General features: G+C 54.2%; 3 protein-coding genes across 7 annotated transcripts in view; 1 reads left to right on the top strand and 2 right to left on the bottom strand.

The window, feature by feature from the left end:
* Positions 1–6,102, bottom strand: part of UBAP2L (ubiquitin associated protein 2 like) — a 340,775-nt gene extending 334,673 nt beyond the window's left edge. Inside the window, exon 1 of the mRNA XM_050752642.1 lies at positions 6,093–6,102. The gene's annotated coding sequence lies outside the window, so the exon portion shown is untranslated. The remainder of the gene's footprint in view (positions 1–6,092) is intronic.
* The window catches only part of RPS27 (ribosomal protein S27), a 234,813-nt gene that overhangs the window by 45,486 nt on the left and 166,455 nt on the right, over positions 1–22,872 (bottom strand). The window lies entirely within an intron of this gene.
* DENND4B (DENN domain containing 4B) lies at positions 433–16,873 on the top strand. 4 transcript variants are annotated; one of them, XM_050752403.1, is made up of 28 exons: positions 433–492; positions 2,380–2,719; positions 3,643–3,895; positions 4,149–4,218; positions 4,418–4,587; positions 4,661–4,905; positions 5,333–5,399; positions 5,484–5,542; positions 5,725–5,869; positions 6,148–6,323; positions 6,501–6,601; positions 6,952–7,167; positions 7,707–7,852; positions 8,867–9,006; positions 9,097–9,223; positions 9,959–10,165; positions 10,516–10,644; positions 11,729–11,924; positions 12,368–12,535; positions 12,800–13,188; positions 13,355–13,477; positions 13,644–13,813; positions 13,896–14,031; positions 14,233–14,469; positions 15,311–15,428; positions 15,518–15,683; positions 15,772–15,836; positions 15,933–16,873. In XM_050752403.1, exons 2-28 carry the CDS (start codon positions 2,403–2,405, stop codon positions 16,076–16,078), a joined length of 4,482 nt encoding a protein of 1,493 aa, XP_050608360.1. In that variant the 5' UTR covers positions 433–492; positions 2,380–2,402; the 3' UTR covers positions 16,079–16,873. The 4 variants fall into 4 exon arrangements, with proteins under 4 accessions (XP_050608360.1, XP_050608350.1, XP_050608341.1 ...); XM_050752393.1 differs by lacking the exon at positions 433–492 and adding an exon at positions 807–1,644; XM_050752384.1 differs by lacking the exon at positions 433–492 and having other exon boundaries at positions 2,255–2,719.

The following is a 22,872-nucleotide window of genomic DNA, read 5'->3' as shown; positions in this document are numbered from 1 at the left end:
GGAAGCTACCTGGGTGCAGGGGGCCCTCCCAGCCGCCAGGGGTCGGGCTGCAGGCGGCTGGGCGCTGGGCAGACGCTTGCCAGGGTCACGGCCGCCGGCCGAGGAGGAGGGGTGGGGGTAGCGGCGGCGCCCGCGGCCCGGAGCGGGGGTGGGGGGAGTAGAGAAAGCGGGGCGCGCGGAGGAACGCTGGGTCCCCGGCGCCGCGGGAGCTGGGAGGACTGAGCCGCCCGAGCGAGGAGCGCGGCAGCACAGTCCCCGCGTGGCGCAGCGCGGCGGGGACGCGGGGACCGCCCGGATCTCCTTCCACGGCGCCCCGCGCCCTGCTGTCCTCGGCCGCCTCTTCTTCCTTCACTCACTGCCCGGGCGGGAGCGGCGCCCAAGTCGGGTGCGCCATGTCCGGGGCCGGGTAGCCCCGCCGCCCGCCGGCCCGCCAGCTCGCCCTCCGAGCCACCCGCCAGCGGGCCGGCCGGCCGGGAAGCGCGGGACAGGCAGGTAGGGGCTGGACCGGGCGGGGCGGCAGGCGGGGACGGGCAGGAGGGAGCGCGGGCGGCAGGCGGGGTGGGGGATGGCCCCCAGCTGCTGTCCAGCGCTGCACATCTGGTTCCAGTTCCTCTCTCCTGGGGAAGTGAAAGTGGAGGGGAGGGCACCGCCTGCAGTTAGCTCGCCGTGCCCGGCCTCCTGCACCCCTCCTGCTCCCATGGGTGCCGGAGCCGGAGCCGCCCTCCCTCCCGCTTGGGTCACGCGGCGGCCGGCGCTGCTGCCGTCACGTCCTCGGCCGCCGGCGCGCAGGCTTCTCTGCCCTCCTGCTCCTTCCATAGCCACCTCCCCCTCGGCGCGCCCTCTGCCCCAACCCGAACTTCCCGTCACCCAGCACGCGAGCGTGAGGACCCGGAGTGGGCCCTGTGCCCGTTGCCTTCCCCAGGGAGAAAGAGCTGTTTTCTGCAGGACTCTCCCCTGGCTTGGTGAGGGGAGGCCCCGGTGCCCAGGTCCTGCGGATGGGTGCCACCCGCTTGCCCCTCAGAAGGTCCCACCTAATAGCCTCTGCCTGCTGCCTTGGGCATAGGGCTCCCATTCGCCCTCAGTGGATGAGGGACAGGTCTGTGCCCCACAGTTAAATCAAGAGGCTGACGCTGACTCCTGGCTTTACCTCCCAGAAGTGGAGTCTAAATTTAGCTGGGGTTGGTGTGTGTATGTGTGTGTGTCCAGAGGCCAGGTGAAGATGACAGCCAGCCTGGCTCTATGAGATTCCTTATTCCCTGTTCTCTGGGGAACAGTGGGAGGTTAGTAGGACTGCACATCCTGGAACCATTATGAGCCTTCTCTGCCTTGCTCAGGGTCCTATAGTCTGAGGTTCCAACTTGGCCTGATGCTGTGCTGGCACCTTCAATGGTAATCCCACCACCACCACCACCACCACCACCACCACCGCCACCACTACCACACACACCCATAGGCTGACTTCCTCTGAGTTGCAGCTTCCCCTCCACTGTTTCAGGAAGTAACCTCCCTTCCCCTCTGAAGCACCCCCCACGCTTCCGGGCCCCTGCTGCAAGCTACCCACCAGGCTTTTTCCCAGCTTCTGCACCCTGGGGCGCCTCAGGACCCTTGGGGCTCCTACTCCCCAGGGTTGGGCCATGGAGGCAGGTGAGAACTAGGCTGTTGTGGGCCTGTTTCTGTCTCTGGGCTCCATGGTGGAGGGTGTGGGATGGCCGGGACTTGTCTCCCACAACCACTTTGTATCTAACGAGCTACCTAAAGATCCTGGAGGTGTGAGAACACTGGTTTTTGGGCCAGATTGGTGGAGTTAAGCTAGGAGAAAGGACACTTGGGTTCGTTGAAAAGACTCTTAAGCTTGGGTTTTGTGGGCTTTCTCAGAAACCTGTGGGGTCCTCTTAAAAACCTAGGAGTGGGCTCTTTAAGAACATTGGCAGGATCACATGGTTCTTATGGTGTCATAACTAGAGTAGGAAGGTCAGAAACCCTTAAAAAGACTGTAAGGTTGGTATGATGTCATGGCCAGCATGAATGATGTCATGGAAGGCTATTACAAAAAAGATTGTGATCTCTGTGATATTGTAACTGGCGAGCCTTTAAAAGGGACACATGGACAATATGATGTCATAGCTCAGGTTAGCTGTGTGTGGTGGAGTTTAGGTTCTTTGAGGGGAGTGCCAGGACCATTAAGTGGGAGGGATTTGGTCTCTTTAAGAAGCTGTTGTGGGCAGTGATGTCACAGGGGGGAGAGTTCAGGATTGGCTGACCCCTTATCCTGCCTTTCTTTGGAAGGACTAGGAAGAGGAGGGGAGCAAGAGGGCACCCTGGTTGCCATGGCATCCCCCACCTTCCTCACTTCATCTCTCTCCCACTTGACCATTCCAGATGCAGTGAGTGAGGGGGGGGCCATGGCGGAGGAGCGGCCCCCCCGGCTGGTGGATTACTTCGTGGTAGCTGGGCTTGCAGGGAACGGAGCACCCATCCCTGAGGAAACTTGGGTTCCTGAACCCAGTGGGCCCCTGCGCCCTCCCCGGCCAGCTGAGCCCATCACAGATGTGGCAGTCATCGCTAGGGCACTGGGCGAGGAAGTGCCCCAGGGCTACACATGCATCCAGGCTTCCGCTGGTGGCCACCCCTTGGAACTCAGTGCTGGGCTTCTGGGTGGAACTCAACCCGTCATCTGCTACCGCAGGGGCCGTGACAAGCCCCCCCTCGTTGAGCTGGGGTGTGTGCCCCTACCCATGCTGGCACCAGGGGAGGCTGGGAGGGACTCCAGTGAGATAGGGAGAGGTAGGACTATGGAACAAGGGAAGGGCAATGGGGATGGAAGCCAGGTGGGCCAGAGGCCAGGGAGGAAGGACTGAAGTTGTATGTACTTAGTCCTCACAGATGCGAATTCATGTGCTAGTGCTGCTCCTTGCTAGCTCTGAGAGCTTAGGCAGGTTTTTGAGCCCCTCTGGGCCTGTTTTCCTCATCTATCAAATGGGGAAAATCATTCACCCTTATAGGATGGTCAAGATTAAATGAGATAACCCATATGACAGACTTAACAGAGTCAGTCAGTGGTAGCTTGTATTACTATTTTTTTTTTTTTTTTTTTTTTTTTAGAGTCTTGCTCCATCACCCAGGCAGGAGTGCAGTGGCGCTATCTTGGCTCACTGCAACCTTTGCCTCCTGGGTTCAGGCAATTCTCCTGCCTCAGCCTCCCGAGTAGCTGGGACTATAGGCATGTGCCACCACGCCCAGCTAATTTTTGTATTTTTCGTAGAGATGGGGTTTGACCATGTTGGCCAGGCTGGTCCTGAACCCCTGACCTCAGGTGATCCACCTGCCTCAGCCTCCCAAAGTGCTGGGATTATAGGCATGAGCCACCATGCCCAGCTGACTCTTAGTGTTTATTAATGAGTATGAGAGCCATAGAAGTCATGCAAGATTGTTGCTGACCACAAAATAAGGCCAAAGGCCAAAGAAAGGGCACAGGATTCTGGAGGGCAGAGTTCAGCAAGAAGAGGTGGGCCCTGGTGTTAGAGTTTGACAAGGCTGCGGGTGCAAGGCAGGTTCAAGGGGTTAGGTAGGCAGATCTGGCAGGATTGGGTCTTTGTCCTCTACCCTGACCTCCCAACATCTCTCTTTGCTTTCTGTGCTAAGGGTGTTGTATGAGGGGAAGGAACGTCCCAAGCCCGGCTTCCAAGTGCTTGACACGACACCCTACAGCCACTCAGCAAACCTGGCCCCTCCAGGCCCTGGGCACCCCCGCACCTACCTCACTTACCGGCGGGCAGCAGAGGGGGCAGGGCTGCATGCCCTGGGCATCACTGACCTCTGCCTGGTGCTGCCCAGTAAGGGCGAGGGCACTCCCCATACTTACTGCCGGCTGCCCCGCAACCTCAACCCTGGCATGGTGAGTGGGGTCAAGAGCTGACACCTGGTTCTTCTTGGTGTAAGAGTGGGTGTGGACACTGGGAACAAAGGGCATCCCAGGACCAAGGCTCTGACCACAGGGGTGAGTCCAGAGGGGTAACTCTGGTCTTTGGGCACTGGCATTAATGGGAGCTTTAAAGACAAAAGAACATTTAGGGGTGGTAGAAAGAAAATGGACCCCAGAAATCTTTGTTAGCTATGTATCTGCTTGTCTCTTGCCATTTCTGGGGTAGTGGGGCCCAGCAGTGTACCTGTGCTATAAGGTGGGCCTGGCGAAGGCCAACACGCTGGTGTACGAGGCAGGTGAGTGGCCCCTTTATCCCTCCAATCCTGTGACCCTACATCCCTTTGCCCTGGTGCCTCTTGGCAGGCACCTTAAGTGTCCCTGGAATTTACTTCTTCTTTGCTACTCGGGCCTTCTCTGGGATCCCCTGGTTCCTTTCCCTTGGAGTCTGATGGACCCTGCTCCTTTTGGGTACCCCCAACTTTGCTGGGGGTGCAGAGCTGCTGGGCCGCTACCCGGAGGAGGACAATGAGGCGTTCCCGCTGCCCGAGTCAGTGCCCGTCTTCTGCCTGCCCATGGGGGCCACTATCGAGTGCTGGCCTGCCCAGACCAAGTACCCCGTGCCCGTCTTCTCCACCTTTGTGCTCACGGGTGCAGCTGGTGATAAGGTGGGTGTGTGGAGTGTGGCAAGGGGTCTGGGCTATGCAGGGCCTGCCTGACCACCTCTCTGCCCCCTGCCAGGTGTATGGTGCCGCCCTGCAGTTCTACGAGGCGTTCCCAAGGGCCAGGCTGTCAGAGCGACAGGCACGGGCACTGGGCCTGCTGAGCGCCGTGGAGCGGGGTCGGGCACTGGGGGGCAGAGCTGTGCGCAGCCGACGCGCCATCGCTGTGCTGTCCCGCTGGCCTGCCTTCCCTGCCTTCCGCGCCTTCCTCACCTTCCTTTACCGCTACTCCGTCTCAGGCCCCCACCGCCTGCCCTTGGAAGCGTGAGCATGGCTCCTCTGCCATTGGGAAGGAGTTAGGAAGGGATAAGGGGGCCAGGAGAGATGGGAGAGATTCAGATGTGCGTGGGGGAGGGCTGGGCACAGGGTAAGGGACAGGGCTGCAGTGTGTGGTTGTACAGTTTATCCATTGTAAAAACGCCACAGGCTGAGGAGGGGAGCAGGGCCTGAAATCCAGTCTAAACTTGCTAGTTAAGTCCTCGCAAGGGGCTGTGTATGCCCAAGGAGGATTTCTTTTCTGATCTGCGCAAATTATATGTGTAATGGAGGCTCTGTTGGCTGATAACAGGTCTCAAAGTGGGGTTCAGGAAGGAATAAGGTTCTTGAGAACTGGTGAAAGAGCTGAGAAAATGTGGAGGGAGGACAAGGATGGACTGGGGAGTATGCTCTGACCTGTTTCTCTGTCCCCCAGGCACATCTCCCACTTCATTCACAACGTGCCCTTCCCTTCCCCACAGAGACCCCGCATCCTAGTGCAGGTGAGAGCTGAGGCTGGGGCCGGGCTGATGGAAGGAGGGGAGTTAGCATCATTACCCTGAGCCATGGCTCTTCTTCCCTCCCAGATGTCTCCCTATGACAACTTGCTCCTCTGTCAGCCTGTATCCTCGCCCCTGCCCCTCAGGTATGTGCTCAGATTATGGGGAGGGGAGCTTTAATGACCAAGGACATGGTAGGTGCTGGGCAGGTGGGTGCAGCTATTGAGGTTTATGCAGGCTGGGTCCAGGTGGTGGCTGTACCTGGCATCTGGGGAAGGGTCCCCAGGGTCTCCTGGTGACCCTTTACCCACCTCGGCATTGCCTGCAGTGGTGCCAGCTTCCTGCAGCTGCTGCAGAGCCTGGGCCCTGAGCTGGCTATCACACTGCTGCTGGCTGTGCTCACAGAGCACAAGCTGCTGGTCCACTCGCTGCGGCCAGACCTGCTCACCAGCGTCTGCGAGGCCCTCGTCTCGGTGAGTGCCGCCCCGCCTGGCCCATCTTCCCCAGAACCATGGTTCTTTCTGGTGCCCCTATCCCTGCCTGGACTGTTCCCTTTTCCTACCTTTCCTTTCCCTGGGCACAGCCTGCAGGGACACATAGCTTCCATCAGGAGTCTTCTCTAGTGCCTACTTCCAACAGCCTCTCTCAACAGGCACCAACTCCCCAAGGCCAATGCCCTCTCTCTCTCCCCTGTGCCCCCCACTGCTGCCTCAACCCCCTGCTCACTGGTTCTCACTGCCTGGTGCTTCAGATGATCTTCCCACTGCACTGGCAGTGCCCCTACATTCCTCTGTGCCCGCTGGTGCTGGCAGATGTGCTGAGTGCCCCAGTGCCCTTCATTGTGGGTATCCACTCCAGCTACTTTGATCTGCATGACCCGCCTGCTGATGTCATCTGTGTCGACCTTGATACCAACACACTCTTCCAGTAAGAGGCTGGGTCTCATTTGGGGACTGCAGGGTGGTGGGCAGGAATGGGCTAGTGTGTGAAGTGCTACGGGCTCAAAAAGAGCTTCAGGCACAAAGTGAGGGAGGCTGGCAAGGAGCCCTGTCACCCTATCCCAGAGCCTCGCCACTCCTCCTTCCCCTTATGCGTCTCTCACAGGACTGAGGAAAAGAAGCTCCTCTCCCCTCGGACCCTGCCCCGCAGACCCTACAAGGTTCTGCTGGCCACACTGACAAACCTGTACCAGCAGCTGGACCAGAGTGAGAAGCCTGGGTCGGGAGGGAGGCTGGGAACTGTCATTGGCCTCAAACCTCCAGTTTGCAGAGGTCTGTGGGGAGCTAGACATTTCTTGAGGAGGTGAGCGGAGTTAGGATTGCATTTGGTAGAACTGAGGGAGATTCCAATTCCAACTGAAGTTAGAAGGAAGGGCAGACAGTATTCCTGAACATGTGGGAAATGTTGAGCTTGAACCTGTTAGTTGAAGGTAATGCTTCGTTGCTACTGGTGCAAGTTCTGTCAGAGGCTGGAGGTGGAGATGGAGGCGTGAGAGCAGACTTGAGGCTAACGCTATGGGAGCCAGCCCTGACTCTCAGGCTGCCCTGGCCCCCAGCATACACTGGACCTGAGGAGGAGGCATCCCTGGAGTTCCTACTGACAGACTACGAGGCAGTGTGTGGCCGCAGGGCCCGGCTGGAACGCGAAGTCCAAGGAGCCTTCCTCCGCTTCATGGCCTGTCTGCTCAAGGGCTACCGGGTCTTCCTGCGCCCACTCACCCAGGCCCCCTCCGAGGGAGCTCGTGATGTTGACAACCTTTTCTTCCTGCAGGGTACAGAGGGCCTGTCTCTGCTTGGAGATGGTATCACGGGAGGAGGTGGCGAGGGGCTGGGCTCTGTCAGAAAGGCAGAGGGGACTGGGAGCCACTCCTTGTTCATTCCTTCACTAGGCAAATGTTTTTATGGGCACCTGCTTTGAGCCATTCACTCTTCTGGTCTTGGGGGGAATCAGGGTACAAAGATGAAACCAGCTGTGGTCCTGCCCTCTGGAGCCCCGGGCTTGGGGTAGACACAATAATCCCTGTAGTGAGCAGACCCCATGGGCAAAGCTTTGTGCAGGGACCCTGCCCTTGGAGACCCCCCAGCCTGAGGCAGTGGGTACCGGCAGACAAAGGGAGGGATTCTCTAGGGCCATTGTGCTGGGGGTGCTCAGCCGGTCAACTTGCTATTAGGGTAGTTGTGCCAGAGGGTCCAAGAGATGATGGCTTTGGGCCTGAGTGGGCAGGGAGCCCGGAAGAGATTCAAAAAAGCTATGGCTGTGGTGGAGAGCCCTGGTCACACCCCTCCTCTGCCCCATTCTCATCCCCCTCAGGCTTCCTCAAATCTCGGGAACGCTCCAGCCACAAACTTTACTCTCAGCTGCTGCATACACAGATGTTCTCACAGTTCATTGAGGAGTGCTCTTTCGGCTCTGCTCGCCATGCTGCCCTCGAATTCTTCGACTCTTGTGTTGACAAGGTATCGTCCCTTCTCTGTGTGCTTATTGTCTCTGTTGCCCCAAGGCCATTTTAGATGGGATCAGGAATATTCAGGGTGGTATGGCTGTAGACCCCAGGGCCATTTTGTTTTATTTATTTATTTATTTTAATTTCTTTTAATTTAAAAAAAATTTTTTTTAATTTTTTTGAGATAGAGTTTTGCTCTGTCTCCCAGGCTGGAGTGCAGTGGCTCACTGCAACCTCCACCTCCCAGGTTCAAGTGATTCTGCTGCCTCAGTCTCCCAAGTAGCTGGGATTACAGGTGCGCGCCACTATGCCCAGCTAATTTTCTTATTTTTAGTAGAGACAGGGTTTCACCATGTTGACCAGGCTGGTCTCGAACTCCTGGCCTCAAGTAATCTGCCCACCTCGGCCTCCCAAAGTGCTGGGATTACAGGCGTGAGCCACTGTGTCTGGCCCCCAGGGACATTTTAAACACAACTCTATATCTTTTTTTTTTTTTTTTTTTTTTTTTTTTTTTGAGACGGAGTCTCACGCTGTTGCCCAGGCTGGAGTGCAGTGGCGCGATCTCGGCTCACTGCAAGCTCCGCCTCCCGGGTTCCCGCCATTCTCCTGCCTCAGCCTCCTGAGTAGCTGGGACTACAGGCGCCCGCCACCGCTCCCGGCTAATTTTTTGTATTTTTAGTAGAGACGGGGTTTCACTGTGGTCTCGATCTCCTGACCTTGTGATCCGCCCGCCTCGGCCTCCCAAAGTGCTGGGATTACAGGCTTGAGCCACCGCGCCCGGCCAAACTCTATATCTTAACTGTGACTGGGATGGCACTCCTGGAGTTATACAGTGCACAACCTGTGCAGCCATACACAGCTGGCCCCATGCATGTAACTTACTGTCCTCCGATTCCTGACTCCATCTTCCCAGGCTGTGTCTCTTTCCCTGTGGATGAGCTTTCCTGGGAGATGCCATCGTCTGGACACCCTGGCTCTGTTCTGTGCCCACCATCTCAACACTTGCTCTCTCAAAATCCTTCTCCAGGTCCACCCAGATCAGGAGAAGCCTGAGCCGACACCCTTAGTGGAGCTAGAGGAGCTGTCAGGAAGTGAGCTCACTGTCTTTATCACACCTCCCGAGGAGCCTCCCGTACCAGAGGGCAGTGAATCCACTCCCCAGTACTGGTGAGAGTCTCTTGGCCCCTCACGTGGTCCAGTCCAACTTGCTTGACCCTGTACTGACTGCCCTGATGTTGCTTCTCTCTGCCCCTCCAGCTACGATGGGTTCCCAGAGCTACGGGCTGAGCTGTTTGAGTCTCTTCAAGAGCAGCCTGGGGCCCTGCCTGTGCCAGGCCCTTCACGTAGCGCCCCCAGCAGTCCTGCTCCTCGCCGTACCAAACAGGTAAGTAGTGGGTGGACCGCACTGAGGGACCTGGATCAGGCTGAGGGCGGCTGCTGCTTCAGTTTCCTCATCTACAAAATGGGGATAACAATAGTACTTAACCCATGAGGTTGTTAGAAGTTTAAATGTGCTTGGCACATAAGCAAGCCTGTATAAACATTAGTTGCTATTATCACTGTCATTATCATCATCATCATCACCTTCATCTTCTGAGCACTCTGGGAATCCAGGGACTGGCCATGTCTTCTAGGGCACCTGTCCATGCTTAAGGGCCAGCCTCTCTGCACGGGGCTCCAGGCAGGGCTGCAGCCTATGGAATACAGCATCCCTCCTCCTCTTTAGAGCACAGATCCTTCCTCAGAGAAGGTGATACTTCTCCCCACACCACTTTAGGGTCTGTCCTGGTGGCTCACGCCTTTAATCCCAGCGTTTTGGGAGGCTGAGGCAGGCAGATCACTTGCGCCCAGGAGTTTGGGACTAGCCTAGGCCACATGGCAAACCTTGTCTCTACGAAAAGTACAAAACAATCAGCCGGGCATGGTGGTGCATGCCTGTAATCCCAGCTACTTGGGAGGCTGAGGTGGGAGAATCACTTGAGCCCAGGAGGCCGAGTCTGCAGTGAGCCAAGATTGTGCCACTGCACTCCAGCCTGGGTGACAGAGCGAGACCGTCTTAAATAAATAAATAAATAAATAAGACTTGTACTCACCCTGATGTGTTCCCTGTCCTACCTAGGAGATGAAGGTTGCACAGCGGATGGCACAGAAGTCAGCAGCTGTGCCTGAGCTGTGGGCCCGGTGCCTGCTGGGGCACTGCTATGGGCTGTGGTTCCTGTGTCTGCCTGCCTACGTGCGGTCGGTACCCTCCCGGGTGCAGGCACTGCATACGGCCTACCATGTGCTGCGCCAGATGGAGAGCGGCAAGGTGGTACTCCCTGATGAGGTAGGCAATCTATGTGGCCATGCTCACACCCAGGCCCAGTGAGCCTTGTGCAGCTGGAGAGGGCTGTGAGAGGGAAACTTGGAGACTAAGGAAAGAAGTTGCAGATCCCCAGAGCTGGGCAGATTATCTATAAACATTCATCGAGTGAATAAGCATGTTCAGGGTATAGCAGTGGAGACTGTAGGGTGGCAGCGTCAGCAGAAAGGGTGGGTGGCTCTGAGGTAGCCCCAGGACGTGCCAGGGGCCAGTGATGTCTGTGAGAATTGGGGAGGCTGGAAGAGGGTGCTTGCTGAGACTTTGGTTTTGGTTGGGAGTGAGTCTCCCATTGTCCTGTGCCTCTCCTGGCCCAGGTGTGTTACCGGGTACTGATGCAGCTCTGCTCACACTATGGGCAGCCTGTGCTGTCTGTGCGGGTCATGCTGGAGATGCGGCAGGCAGGCATTGTGCCCAACACCATCACCTATGGCTACTACAATAAGGTACCTACTTTGGGGTGACGGGTGGGATGGCAGCTGTGCCAGGTGTGTTTGGGGAGACTGCTGTTGCTCCCCTCGCTCCTTGGAGATTGGGCTGGTACTGTTTGCCTAGGTCCTGGAACCACTGCCATCCACATTGCACTCCTGTGGTGCCTTAGCACCTACCGTTTCTCAGCTTTGATTCCCACTCATGACAGCTCTGCCTACAACTAATAGCATTAGCCGCTAAGCCAGGCATAGGTCCATACACATCACACCTTTTACATCATTTTATCTTCACTACAGCCCTCTGAGGTGGGATGATCATCATCCCCATCTTATAGACATGGAGATGAGGTTGTAGAGAGTTAGTAACTTGTCCAAGGTCCTGCAGCAAAGAAGTTAAGGAGTTAGAATATGGGCACAGGGCTGGGTGTGGTGGCTCATGCCTGTAATCCCAGCACTTTGGGAGGCTGAGGCAGGTAGATCACCTGAGATCAGGAGTTCGAGACCAGCCTGGCCAACATGGTGAAACCCTGTCTCTATTAAAAATACAAAAATTAGCTGGGTGTGGTGGTGGGTGCCTGTAGTCCCAGCTACTTGGGAGGCTGAGGCAGGAGAATCACTTGAACCCAGGAGGCTGAAGTTGCAGTGAGCCGAGATTGCGCCACTGCACTCCAGCCTGGACGACAGAGTGAGACTCTGTCTCAAAAAAAAGAAAAAGGAATATGGGCAGAGGCATATCCATATCTCCTGAATTCAGGCCCTTAGCCATGATACTAAACTGCCTCCTGTTTTTTAGATGAGGAAACTAATGACCAAGTAAATGGAATGATTTCTTCAGAGCCATATATTTTATATTTCTAAACAGCAAGGTCTGGATACAAATTTTCTCCATTGCCTCTGGCTTCTTCTAAGCCCCTTGGGAGGCAGCTGCTGCCTACTGTCTCTTCTGGGCTCTTGTTCCTGGCTAAGCCATTGGCCGGACGGTCCTAGGCAGGATGTCTGCAGGGGAAGGGCGGTCCCTGGGGCTCCAGGACAGGGAGTGGGTATGAGGCAGGGCTAGGGTGTCAAAGTAGGCCATCCTGATGGGCACTGTGCTTGGTAGGCTGTGCTGGAAAGCAAGTGGCCGTCTGGCACACCAGGCGGGCGTCTGCGCTGGGCCAAGCTCCGGAATGTCGTCCTGGGGGCTGCTCAGTTCCGCCAGCCCTTGAGAGAACGGCGACAGCAGCAGCAGCAGCAGCAGCAGCAGCAGCAGCAGCAGCAGGTGTCAGCACCTCAAGAGGCAGGCAGCTCCCAGGCAGGTGGGTAGGGCCTGGTGAGACAGGCTTGGGGATGGAGTAACTGGGCTCAGGCAGGGAAAGGCATAGAGAGCTGGGGCTGGTCTAATGGTTGGTATTAGGTTTCTGGTGATTGATAAATTACAATTGACTGGTAACAAAAGGGATAAAAAAATTAGCTGGGTGTGGTGGCATGCACCTGTAGTCCCAGCTACTCGGGAGGCTAAGGCAGGAGAATCACTTGAACCCGGGAGGCAGAGGTTGCAGTGAGCTGAGATGGCGCCACTGCATTCCACCTGGCTACAGAGCAAGACTCCATCTCAAAAAACAAAACAAAACAAACACGAAAGGGATAAAGCTTTGCCTGGGAGAAACCCTGCAAACCCAGGTCCATCTAAGGAGCTCTATTTTGGAACAGGGGACTGGGTTCCTAGCTGGCTGCCTCTAAACCCCTTCTTGTCTTTTAGAGCCCTATTTGGAGCGCCCTTCCCCTACTCGCCCCCTTCAGCGCCAGACTACTTGGGCTGGGCGAAGTCTGAGAGACCCGGCCTCACCCCCTGGACGCCTGGTGAAGAGTGGTAGCCTGGGCAGTGCCCGAGGGGCACAGCCCACTGTGGAGGCTGGTGTGGCCCACAGTGAGTGCCCTTGTCTGGCTCCCCCCACTTCCCCAGTCAGCTTTCCTAACCACTTGCTAGTGAGGTTTGGAAGACCAGAAACATAGTGGAGGGTGGCCCTCTGTGGTGGGTGCTGTAGATTCTCAGGGAATCCTGCCCAGAATATCATCATGGTGGGGGTTGTGGTACCAGAGTTTGTGCAGCCAGGAATTGTGTTTACTCAGGAAAGGGGAAGGTGGTGCAGAGGCTGGGGTACATCTTCCCTCATTCTTTTCTGTGCTGCAGTGATAGAGGCCTTGGGGGTCCTGGAACCCCGGGGATCACCTGTGCCCTGGCACGATGGAAGTCTCTCAGACCTGAGCCTGACGGGGGAGGAGCCGGTCCCTGGAGGCAGCCCAGGGGGCTCAGGCTCAGCCCTGAGTGCCCAGTCCACTGAGGCCCTGGAAGGGCTAAGTGGGCGGGGACCCAAGGCTGGTGGGCGACAGGATGAGGCAGGCACCCCCCGACGAGGGCTGGGTGCCCGCCTCCAACAGCTGCTCACTCCTTCCCGCCACCCCCCCACTTCCCGCATTCCCCCACCTGAGCTGCCTCCTGACCTGCCTCCCCCAGCCCGCCGCAGCCCAATGGACAGTCTTCTGCGCCCCCGGGAGCGCCCTGGATCCACTGCCTCCGAGGTAGCCAGCGAAGGAGGGTTCAGACGCCTTAGCATTAGTGGGCTTGGGGAGGGGCTATGACTGGAAGAATGCCCTAAAAGGGGCTCTGAGGGGTGCTTGAAACACCTCCTCTTCCTGGGTGGAAGAGCATGGGGTTGGCTGACCACGGTTTCTCATGTCATGGCAGAGTTCAGCCTCTCTGGGCAGTGAGTGGGACCTCTCAGAATCTTCTCTCAGTAACCTGAGTCTTCGCCATTCCTCAGAGCGCCTCAGTGACACCCCTGGATCCTTCCAGTCACCTTCCCTGGAAGTGAGGATCACCCCTCCCACACAGATGTGCTTGAACACACATAGCACACAGTCACCCTGTCAAAGGCAGGAGATGGGGAGGAGGTGGGAGGGGCTAGGGAAGGGGCATGGGCTCCAGAGTGCTGGTGGCCAGACAGGGCCTACTTCCCGGCTCTCCCTGCCCACAGATTCTGCTGTCCAGCTGCTCCCTGTGCCGCGCCTGTGATTCGCTGGTGTACGATGAGGAAATCATGGCTGGCTGGGCACCTGATGACTCTAACCTCAATACAACCTGCCCCTTCTGCGCCTGCCCCTTTGTGCCCCTGCTCAGTGTCCAGACCCTTGATTCCCGGCCCAGGTGCCCAAGGCAGGGCAAGTGCTGTGGGTGGGATAGGGAGGTGAAGGTCCAAGAGCTGACCCCTGCTGCTGTCCCCCTGCAGTGTCCCCAGCCCCAAGTCTGCTGATGCCAGTGGCAGCAAAGATGCTCCTGTCCCTGGGGGTCCTGGCCCTGTGCTCAGTGACCGCAGGCTCTGCCTTGCTCTGGATGAGCCCCAGCTCTGCAACGGGCACATGGGGGTAAGAACTGGGCCAAAGGGGCATGAGGAATGGGATTGTTGCCCTGTGTGGGGCCTGTGGGGTGCCAGGGAGAGATGGGCACATCTCTTGCCCTTGAGGGCAAAGGGCATCCCAGAAGCTGTTGGATGTGGTGGCTTAGTGGGAGGCAAGGCTCTGGGGATGTACATGCCCTCTACTGCCCTCCCCCTTTGTGCCTGATAGGGACCCTCCCGGCGGGTTGAGAGTGGGGCATGGGCATACCTGAGCCCCCTGGTGCTGCGTAAGGAGCTGGAGTCGCTGGTAGAGAACGAGGGCAGTGAGGTGCTGGCGTTGCCTGAATTGCCCTCTGCCCACCCCATCATCTTCTGGAACCTTTTGTGGTATTTCCAACGGCTACGCCTGCCCAGTATTCTACCAGGCCTGGTGCTGGCCTCCTGTGATGGGCCTTCACACCCCCAGGTCAGTGCCCCCATGTGGCCCGTTTCCTAAGTGCCTCCCTCTTCATCTCTCAGCCATTTGTCTGCTGTGTCCTTGGCACTGTACAAAGAGCGTAGACTGGCCGGGCTCAGTGGCTCACGCCTGTAATCCCAGCACTTTGGGAGGCCGAGACAGGCAGATCACGAGGTCAGGAGATTGAGACCATCCTGGCTAACACAGTGAAACTCTGTCTCTATTAAAAACACACAAAAAAACATTAGCCAGGCATGGTGGTGGCGCCTGTGGTCCCAGCTACTTGGGAGGCTAAGGCAGGAGAATGGCATGAATCCGGGAGACGGAGCTTGCAGGGAGCCGAGATTGTGCTGCACTCCAGCCTGGGCGACAGAATGAGACTCCGTCTCCAAAAAAAAAAAAAAAAAAAAAAAAAAAAGAGCATAGACTTTGGAGTCTGCTGCACCTAGTTTGGATCCTGGCCCTTTCACTTTACCATTCTGAGCCTCAGTTTGGTCATCTGTAAAATGGATGCCAAAAGCACCCATCTCACTGGGCTGGTGTGTGGAGAACCTTGTGTAGAGCCTGGTACCTAAAAAAATGATTCATTCATATTTGTCTATTCATTCCACCAGTATTAAGTGCTTTTTATGTTCCAGGCACGGTTTTAGGCACTAGGTATGTAGCAGATTACAAAATAGTCCCTGCTCTCAAGAGCTTACATTCTTGTGGGGGATAAGAATTCCTTTCCCTCTTCTCTTTGGCTGTGTCCTGTAATGGCCCTCTGTCTCTTTGGCATCACCTGTCCATTTCTTGTCCTCTGCCTCCCATTCTTTGAGCCTAACTGTCTCCCCTATCTCGGCTTCCCCAGGCCCCATCTCCTTGGCTGACCCCTGATCCAGCCTCTGTTCAGGTACGGCTGCTGTGGGATGTACTGACCCCTGACCCCAATAGCTGCCCACCTCTCTATGTGCTCTGGAGGGTCCACAGTGAGTCTGGTATTTGGCCTGGGTGGGGAGGGTGGGTCCCATACCCAGAGGGCTCAGTGATCCTGGTGGCCTTCTTTCCTTTCATCCAGGCCAGATCCCCCAGCGGGTGGTATGGCCAGGCCCAGTACCTGAATCCCTTAGTTTGGCACTGTTGGAGTCAGTGCTGCGCCATGTTGGACTCAATGAAGTGCACAAGGCTGTGGGACTCCTGCTGGAAACTCTAGGGCCCCCACCCACTGGCCTGCACCTGCAGAGGTATAGTGCTACCATCTGGGTGGTCCCTAACCTGTCCGGGGCTCCACACCCCTTTTCTCTCACTCATACACTTCTGCCTCCACTAAAGGGGAATCTACCGTGAGATCTTATTCCTGACAATGGCTGCTCTGGGCAAGGACCACGTGGACATAGGTGAGGGAGCAGGCAAGGGGCTGAGGAGTTTAGGGATCTGGGGCCAGGTGTGGGAGGCTGGGGTCCTAATGTATTGACTTCCATCTTCTTCCCTAGTGGCCTTCGATAAGAAGTACAAGTCTGCCTTTAACAAGCTGGCCAGCAGCATGGGCAAGGAGGAGCTGAGGCAGCGGCGGGCACAGATGCCCACTCCCAAAGCCATTGACTGCCGAAAATGTTTTGGAGCACCTCCAGAATGCTAGAGACTCTTAAGCTTCCCTCTCCAGCCTTGGGTGGGGAACTGAGGGAGAAGGGATTCTAGAGTTAACCTGCTTCCATGTTCCCTTCATGGAGTTGGAAACAGGCTGGGAAGCATGCCCAGTCAAAGGCTCCAAGCGAGGACAGCAGGAATAGGGATCCACTGTTACCAAAAGTCCTGATTCCCCCATCTCCAACCTACCCAGTTTGTTCATGCTGATGTCGGAGATCTGGGGGGAGTTGGTACAGCTCTGTTCTTCCCTTGTCCTATACCAGGAACTCCCCTCCAGGGTACCCACAGATCTGCATTGCCCTGGTCATTTTAGAAGTTTTTGTTTTAAAAAACAACTGGAAAGATGCAGAGCTACTGAGCCTTTGCCCTGAATGGGAGGTAGGGATGTCATTCTCCACCAATAATGGTCCCTCTTCCCTGACGTTGCTGAAGGAGCCCAAGGCTCTCCATGCCTTTCTACCTAAAGTGTTTGTATTTTATTTTAAGTTATTTATTCTGGAGCCACAGCCCCCTTGCTTATGAGGTTCTTATGGAGAGTGAGAAAGGGAAGGGAAATAGGGCACCATGGTTCGGTGGTTTGTAGTTCCTTCAAAGTCAGGCATTGGGAGCTAGAGGCGTCTCAAGCTCCCCTTAGGAAGAACTGGTACCCCCTCCAGTCCTAATTTTTCTTGCCCATCCCACCTTGGGGAATGCCTCACCCACCCAGGTCCTGACCTGTGCAATAAGGATTGTTCCCTGCGAAGTTTTGTTGGATGTAAATATAGTAAAAGCTGCTTCTGTCTTTTTCCTTCGGCCTCCTGTTCCCTGGGTCTGGGGTAATGCGGAGATACCTTTCATTTTCCCCCGGCTATACATCTGCTTTTCCACCTTCCCATCCTTTATAGTGTTCAGGCATACCCTGCTTCCCCTGACCATGTCTGAGACTGGCTCCTTGAGGCACAGGGAGTTCTCAGAGCAGGAGAAGGGTGAATCTGGTGCTGGCTATGGTGGTGCCAGTCTGTGTGGCACTTCCGGCCCTCCCACACAATCACCCCCTTGTCCCTCATCTGTACCCCACACAAAGGCTCCATTCTCTGGGGGCCCTGAGCTCATCTCTGCCTTATTTCCTCTCTTCCACCTTCCCCCACCAACCTTCTCCATACCTCCACAGGGATGACAATCATCTCCCCAGCAGTTGGTGTTGGCAGCCCTCATGCATCCTGGCAGTCATCCTAGGCTGCCTTAGTTGCTCTAGCTGCAGGCACTGTTCCTCCAACCAGGGTCTCAGCCTGGCAACAGCACCAGGAAGGCAGGGGCAAAGATTAAGGGACTTGCTGCATGTGGACATCAGGAAAACATGCATCACTTTCCTTATCCCTTTGGTCCACTTAAGAGCTCTCTCTTTTTTTCTCGTATAATGAAACAAACACAGGAAATGACTCCTAACAGAGCGGCAAACCAATTACCAAAGGGAATCAGCCAACAAAACAAATGCCTTGGGGAAGAAGAGTAGGTGTATCAATGGAGGAAATAACTTAGGAGAGCACATTTCTGGGGGATGGAGATCACTGGATGGAGAGTGAGGTACTACTGGATGCTGAGTCTTTCAAGCCAGAGGATCGTTTTCTATCCTGTCTTGAGCATGTTAGGATGCTTTTTCAGTGTCCTAGAGGAGCTACAAAGAAGGGAACCAAGGGGCTTAGGAAATTCCATTTGTCTTACTAGGAGATGCTTTCTTCAGAGGGAAACTCTCATGCCACCCCAGTTTCTCATCAGACCGCAGTCCCCAGAATAAACCTCTCCCTGTTTCATCCCCCAAAGACCTTTTCAAGGGAGGACTTGGCCTTTTAAAATCATTTTAAAATGAAGTTTCTGTTGAGTGTAGTATGCTCAGCACTGTACTGAACTATAGAGAGAATTTCAGGGCTCAGTCCCTACCCTAATGGAGCATACAGTCTTACTGGTCTGGAGGGCACCTTTGTTCACAAACAGTAACAATAATGAACTCTCTCTCCTAGCTTATGCTTCTCACTTTTGGGCCTCCTTCTAGAGACTTGCAGTCAGATGGGAGAACTACAGAATTCCTTAACCATAAGAATATCTAGGCTGGGCAGATCACTTCAGGCCAGGAGTTTGAGACCAGCCTGGCCAACATGGCAAAACCCTGTCTCTACTAAAAATACAAAAATTAGCCGGGCGTGGTGGCTCATGCCTGTAATCCCAGCTACTCAGGAGGCTGAGGCTTGCTTGAATCCAGGAGGTGTAGGTTGCCACGAGCCAAGATCATGCCACTGCACTCTAGCCTGGGCAACAGAGCGAGACCCTGACTCAGAAAAATAAATAAATAAATAAAAATCTGGGAATTTTATTTTATTTTATTTATTTATTTATTTTTTTGAGACGGAGTCTGGCTCTGTCGCCCGGGCTGGAGTGCAGTGGCCGGATCTCAGCTCACTGCAAGCTCCGCCCCCCGGGTTTACGCCATTCTCCTGCCTCAGCCTCCCGAGTAGCTGGGACTACAGGCGCCCGCCGCCTCGCCCGGCTAGTTTTTTGTATTTTTTTAGTAGAGACGGGGTTTCACCGTGTTCGCCAGGATGGTCTCGATCTCCTGACCTCGTGATCCGCCCGTCTCGGCCTCCCAAAGTGCTGGGATTACAGGCTTGAGCCACCGCGCCCGGCCCAAAATCTGGGAATTTTAATAGGAAAGTATTCAACATGATATCTGACATATCTGTCTGTCCCATGGCCTAGGGAGCTGTATGAGAGGAAGGATATGCCCAAGTTACCTGGCCCAATTTCTCTTCCCAGGCTTTAGAGTGTATAGGCTCAAGTACAAAAAATTCGGGCCGGGCACGGTGGCTCACGCCTGTAATCCCAGCACTTTGGGAGGCTGAGGTGGGCGGATCATGAGGTGAGGAGATCAAGACCATCCTGGCTAACACAGTGAAACCCCATCTCTCCTAAAAAAACACACACACACACAAATTAGCCGGGCGTGGTGGCACCTGCCTGTAGTCCCAGCTAATTAGGAGGCTGAGGCAGGAGAATCACTTGAACCCCAGAGGCAGAGGTTGCAGTGAGCCGAGACTGCGCCACTGCACTCCAACTTGGGCAACAGAGCGAGACTCCGTCTAAAAAAAAAAAAAAAAAAAAAAAAAAAAAAAAAAGGTTGGCTGGGGCCGGGCACAGTGGCTCATTCCTGTAATCCCAGCACTTTGGGAGGCCGAGCGAGGAGGGTGGATTATTTGAGGCCAGGAGTTCAAGACCAGCCTGGCCAACATGGTAAAACCCCATCTCTACTAAAAATACAAAAAGGTACGGCTGGACACGGTGGCTCACGCCTATAATCCCAACACTTTGGGAGGCCGAGGAGGGTGGATTATTTGAGGCCAGGAGTTCGAGACCAGCCTGGCCAACATAGTGAAACCCCAACTCTACTAAAAATACAAAGATTAGCCAGGTGTGGTGGCACGTGCCTGTAATCCCAGCTACTTAGGGTGCTAAGGCAGGAGAATCGCTTGAACCCAGGAGGCAGAGGTTGCAGTGAGCTAAGACTATGCTGAGACCATGCCATTGCACTCCAGCCTGGGTGACAGAATGAGACTCCATCTCAAAAAAATAAAAAAATAAACAAAAAATTAGCTGGGCTTGGTGGTGGGGGCCTGTAATCCCAGCTACTCAGGAGGTTGAGGCATGAGAATTGCTTGAATTTGGAAGGTGGAGTTTGCAGTGAGCTGAGATTGCTCCACTACACTCCAGCCTGGGCAACAGGAGACTCCGTCTCAAAAAAAAAAAAAAAAAAAAAAAATCGGCTGCATGTGAGGGCTCACGCTTGTAATGCTAGCAATTGTAATCCAACGCTTGGGGAGGCTGAGGCAGGCAGATTGCTTGACTTCAGGAAGTCGAGATCAGCCTGAGCTAAATAATGATAAAACCCCATCTGTCTCCATAATTTCTTTAAAAAATTTAGGAAAATATTGTGTCTGCCACTTAATAATTTTATGATGTCATACAAGTTACTTTACTGCTGTGCCTCAGTTTTTCCTCATCTGCAAACTGGGGGTCATTTAAAGATTAACTATGTAATCCATAGCTTCAAACAGGTAGAGCCTGCATTGGGCACAGGTCATGTCCACTACAGTACTGACCTCACGTACTTGTCTTCCTTAAAGCTCGATCATTCCAGATTGAAAGTCCCCCTCCATGGCCTAATTTTGGTCTTGTTGAAAAGTATTTTCTCGGCCTACTTTTATCTTCCTCGGGCTGGTATATACCACCATGTTTTTCCTATCTCCTTGAAGCCCTTGAAGGATGGCATTTCAGATAGCAAATAATGCACTGGACTGATAATGGACAAAGAAGTAGGTTAGGGAAAGATGAATGTACCTTCAATGACGGCAATGACTTTGTCTAATTCACTGCTATATCCCGAGCACATGGATGAGTGCCTGATAACCTAATAGGTGCTCTGTCATGTGTGTTCAATGACTGAAAGGAGTCTGAAAGCATTAAAATATTGTAGTTAGTACAGAAGATCGGTATCATGGGTAGAATACCAACAGAAGCTGAATTTAGAGGTAGGAGAGTGAAATTGTTGAAAAAGCAAGGAAAGTTCTCAAAATTGTTACTATATATTATGTTGAATGCTTTAACTATATTCTTGGCAGTGCTCTGAGCATTTTGAAGGTATTATTTTATAATTCTCATAATTAGCTGGTGAACTGGGTACTTTTTTATTCCCATTTTATAGATAGGGAAACTAGGGGATACAGAATAGAGGTAAGTAACTTTCAGCCAAATCACACAACTGGTGAGAGGGAGAGCCAAGATCCAAACTCAGGCAGTCTGACTCTAGAGCCCATGTTCTTACCTGGATACCATACTAGCATAAAAACAAGTTTTAATCTATTTAAAATAAGAATTAGGCCAGGTGTGGTGGCTCACAACTGTAAATCCCAGCACTTTGGGAGGCCAAGGCGGGTAGATCACTTGAGGTCAGGAGTTTGAGATCAGCCTGGCCAACATCTCCACTAAAAATACAAAATTTAGCTGGGTGTGGTGGTGGGTGACTGTAATCCCAGCTACTCAGGAGGCTGAGGCAGGAGAATTGCTTGAACCCAGGAAGTAGAGGTTGTGGTGAGCAGAGAGAGCGCCATTGCACTGTAGCCTGGGCAATAGAGGGAGACTCTGTCTCCAGAAAAAAAAAAAAAAAAGAGTTGAACGCTGCTTGCAGCGATGTACATCTGTAGTCCCAGCTATTTGGGAAGCTGAAGTGGGAGGACCTTTTTTTTGTTTGAGACAGTCTCCCTCTGTCACCCAGGCTGGAATGCAGTGGCGGGATCTCGGCTCACTGCAAGCTCCACCTCCCGGGTTTACACCATTCTCCTGTCTCACCCTCCTGAGTAGCTGGGACTACAGGCGCTCACCACCACGACTGGTTATTTTTTTGTATTTTTAGTAGAGACGGGGTTTCACCGTGTTAGCCAGGATGGTCTGGATCTCCTGACCTCGTGATCTGCCCGCCTCGGCCTCCCAAAGTGCTGGGATTACAGGCGTGAGCTACCGCGCCAGGCTGGGAGGATCTCTTGAGCCCAGGAGTTTCAGAGCAGCCTGGGTAACATAGCAAGACCTCATCTCTAATTTAAAAAGTAAATAAATAAAGTGGGGGCTGTGGTGGGCGCAGTTGTTCACACCTGTAATCCCAGCACTTTGGGAGGCCAAGGTGAGTGGATCACTTGAGGCCAGGAGTTTGAGACCAGCATGGGGAACATAGTGAAACTCTGTCTTGACTAAAAATACAAAAATCAGTCGGGCTTGGTCATGGGCGCCGGTAATGCCAGCTACTTGGGGGGGTGAGGTGGAAAGATGGCTTGAGCCTGGGTGGTGGAGATTGCGGGGAGCTGCAATCGCGACACTGCACTCCAGCCTGGATGACAGAGGGAGGCTGTCTCAAAAAAAAAAAAAAAAAAAAAAAGAAAAAGAAAAAAAGAAAAAAAATGGGGGCGTGTGTTTGTGTAGGATCTACCTATGGCTTTGTCATGTTCTCCATTATAGTTTCATTTCCATTGCACAGCATGACTTTTAGATAATTTGAAAAACATGTTCAAATACCTGTGGAGACTGGTGTGGTGGCTCACACACCTGTAATCCCAGCACTTTGGGAGGCTGAAGCAGGAGGATCACCCGGGGTCAGGAGTTCGAGACCAGCTGGCCAACATCGCGAAACCCCGTCTTTACTAAGAACACAAAAATTAGCCGCGCGCCTGTAATCCCAGCTACTCGGGAGGCTGAGGCAGGAGGATCGTTTGAACCTGGGAGGCGGAGGTTGCAGGAACTGAGATTGTACCACTGCACTCCAGCCTGGGAGACAGAGTGAAAAAAAACAACAAAATGCCTGTGGAACCAGTTGTTTCTGAGTTTAAACCACTGTTTAGTCACTAACTAGCGGTCTGACCTTTGGCAAGTTACTTAGCCTCTCTGAGCCTTAGTTTCCTCATCTACCTGGGTTCAAATTTCAGCTTCAATTTCAGCTCTACCACTTAATGTGTAACTTTGGACAAATTTTCTGATCCTAATTTTCCTCATCTGTAAAGTAGGGATAACAGTACCTACCTCACAGTCATGAGGAATAAATACTTCATGTAAAGTTCTTAGCACAGAGCCTGACACAGTCTCCGAAAACGTTAGCTACTATCATAACCTCAACACCCGGACTCTCTTACTTGGTCCCTATCCTCAAGATGCTCCAGAAACGCTGAGTTTAGGAGGGCCTAACTGCTCCGTGGAAGCAGGGAGGCCAGCAAGAGG

This window comes from Macaca thibetana, chromosome 1, assembly GCF_024542745.1.
Source record: "Macaca thibetana thibetana isolate TM-01 chromosome 1, ASM2454274v1, whole genome shotgun sequence".
Taxonomy (NCBI): Eukaryota; Metazoa; Chordata; class Mammalia; order Primates; family Cercopithecidae; genus Macaca; species Macaca thibetana.
The sequence above is the reverse complement of the archived record's forward strand: the minus strand, read 5'-3'. Positions and strand labels throughout refer to the sequence as shown.